We start from the raw sequence: 2,202 nt of genomic DNA on the forward strand, positions 1-2,202 counted from the left end.
CCAACATGAGCGCTGTGCTCCTACACAACTCACAGCTGGACCACAAACGGGTGAGCACACGTTCTCCTGATCTCTGACCCCGGTCTGCTCTGTTTCTGAAGGACTTGTGTGTTTTCCAGATCAAACACCCCAGCGCTCTGGGACTGGAGGTCGGCCAGCAGATCCAGGTGCAGTGGGAAGCAGCCGCAGCCGTCTGATCTCTGAACTCTACGGGTTTCTTCATGAGTGTGTTCTGTTCTCTCAGGTGAAGTACTTCGGCCGCGACCCGACGGATGGCAGGATGAGGCTGTCTCGTAAGGTGCTCCAGTCTCCGGCGGCGGCGGTGGTGAGGAGTCTGAGCGACAGACACAGCATCTCTGTCGGAGCGTCCGGAGAGCAGAGCCCAGACTCTTAGAGCAGCTCATCTGCACTTTACCGACTTTTGTACACTGTGTATTTTATAATAAACGCTCTTATTACATACAGTGTCCTCACAAAAACAGCTTGAGATTTTGCGTTCGTTTGCGAAGGGTGCAAACCCCGGAGCATAACCAGTGTGAATGTGTTCTCAGCCCTTATCTGTTAATGCAGATGTGACTGCTGCAAATGTGAAACCATGCAAATTTTGTAGAAAACAGAAGTAACAAATCCCACACATGAATGTAGGATACTGTGTATTCATGCTGTAATACGTGACAGAGCGCAACCGTGAGCTTTTTCATTTTAAGAAGCATTGTTGAAGAGGTGAAAAACTTGAAACCGATCAGATATGCGATTAGAAAAACTCTTGATATTACTGTTTTATGGGCAAATTTTCAGTTTGCTGTAAAATTGTTTGAGAATGTAAGAAAACTGACTCTCATTTGCAAAGCATCATGGGATTCTGTGCCGATCACCCTCATGTTTATGGGTTGTGTCCTTCAATTTGGCAAGTACAATTTAAAATTTATATTTATAAACATTTATATTTATATAAATATATACATATATATATATATATGTTATATTTATTAACAATGTATATTTATATAAAACAATTAGCTGAAATCAGACCTAACGTTACCTGTGCATACAGAAACCTGTATTATCATATCGTACATTATCACTGTACAATCTCGCAACTCGTGGCCGGTCTATCTTTAAAGGGGTCATCGGAGGCCCATTTTCCACAAGTTGATATGATTCTTTCGGGTCTTAATGAAAAGTCTATAACATACTTGGTTAAAATTTCTCAATGGTAGTGTAAATAACACCTTCTTTACCCTGTCAAAATCAGCTCCGTTTTCAGTAAGCCATTCTAGTCCATGTTGCTTTAAATGCTAATGAGCTCTGCTGACCCCGCCCCTCTCTTCCGTGGAGTGACGAGCAGACTCTAAACTTCAGCCGCAAAACTGGCTAACTAGTACATTATTAGGAAAGGCGATTTGCAAAGATTCATAAAAACCCTTATACTCACTTCTGTAGATGAAGCTGGATCACGAACGATTCGCGTGAACGGATGCATTTGGGCAGATCGGGGATCGGCGTATTCCCTTCAAAAACGAAAGTAACATTAATCCTCTGCGTCTTCAGCGGCTCAGATCTCGGGAGTGAATGATGACTGCCATAAACACCTCAATTGCTTAATTGGAGACATCTTGTCTTCCTCTGCACCGGAGTCCACACAGTGGCGGACAGCTCTCTAGGATGGATGTGTACAGACACTTCCAACACACATTTATGTTCAAACAACTTGTAAAGTGAATTTAGCATCCGATGACCCCTTTAAATTACATTATAATTAAATATGAGATTGTCTTTGGACAAACCTTTACTTACTGTTGCGCTCTATAGCACAGTTACTACAGTAAAATAATAATAGTACATTGATATCTGTATATTCCCTTATGAACATTAACCATGGTTTTAGTACAAATAAAACCAAAAAAAATATGGCAACCACAAATTAACCATGGTTTTGCTACACTGAACATAGTTTAAGCATGGTATTTGTAGTAAAACTGGTTAAAAAAAAAAAAAAAAAAGCATCCAAGCCCAACCTTGTTCCTCGAGCTAACCTGTTAACCAGCTAATTAAGATCTTCAAGAGCACTTGATAATTACAGGCATTATCCTCAGATAATTACAGTGCCATACATTTGACTCTAGTTGGCGCAATTTGTTTGCATTTCAACTTTGCAATGTTGTTGAGTCTATTGAGGTTCATGAAACTAGTGTGCTGTGT

At 40.9% G+C, this 2,202-nt stretch overlaps 1 protein-coding gene across 1 annotated transcript in view; it reads left to right on the forward strand.

The window, feature by feature from the left end:
- LOC306882515 (polyribonucleotide nucleotidyltransferase 1, mitochondrial-like) overlaps positions 1-475 on the forward strand; it is a 21,887-nt gene extending 21,412 nt beyond the window's left edge. The window contains exons 26-28 of the mRNA XM_079437190.1: positions 1-50; positions 120-167; positions 245-475. The exon at positions 1-50 is cut by the window's left edge and continues 29 nt beyond it. Coding sequence (XP_079293316.1) covers positions 1-50; positions 120-167; positions 245-394 — 248 coding nt within the window. The 3' untranslated portion in view covers positions 395-475. The remainder of the gene's footprint in view (positions 51-119; positions 168-244) is intronic.
- Positions 476-2,202: the final 1,727 nt, after the last annotated feature.

The sequence above is a fragment of the Barbus barbus genome (genome assembly GCF_936440315.1).
Source record: "Barbus barbus genome assembly, chromosome: 16".
Taxonomy (NCBI): domain Eukaryota; kingdom Metazoa; phylum Chordata; class Actinopteri; order Cypriniformes; family Cyprinidae; genus Barbus; species Barbus barbus.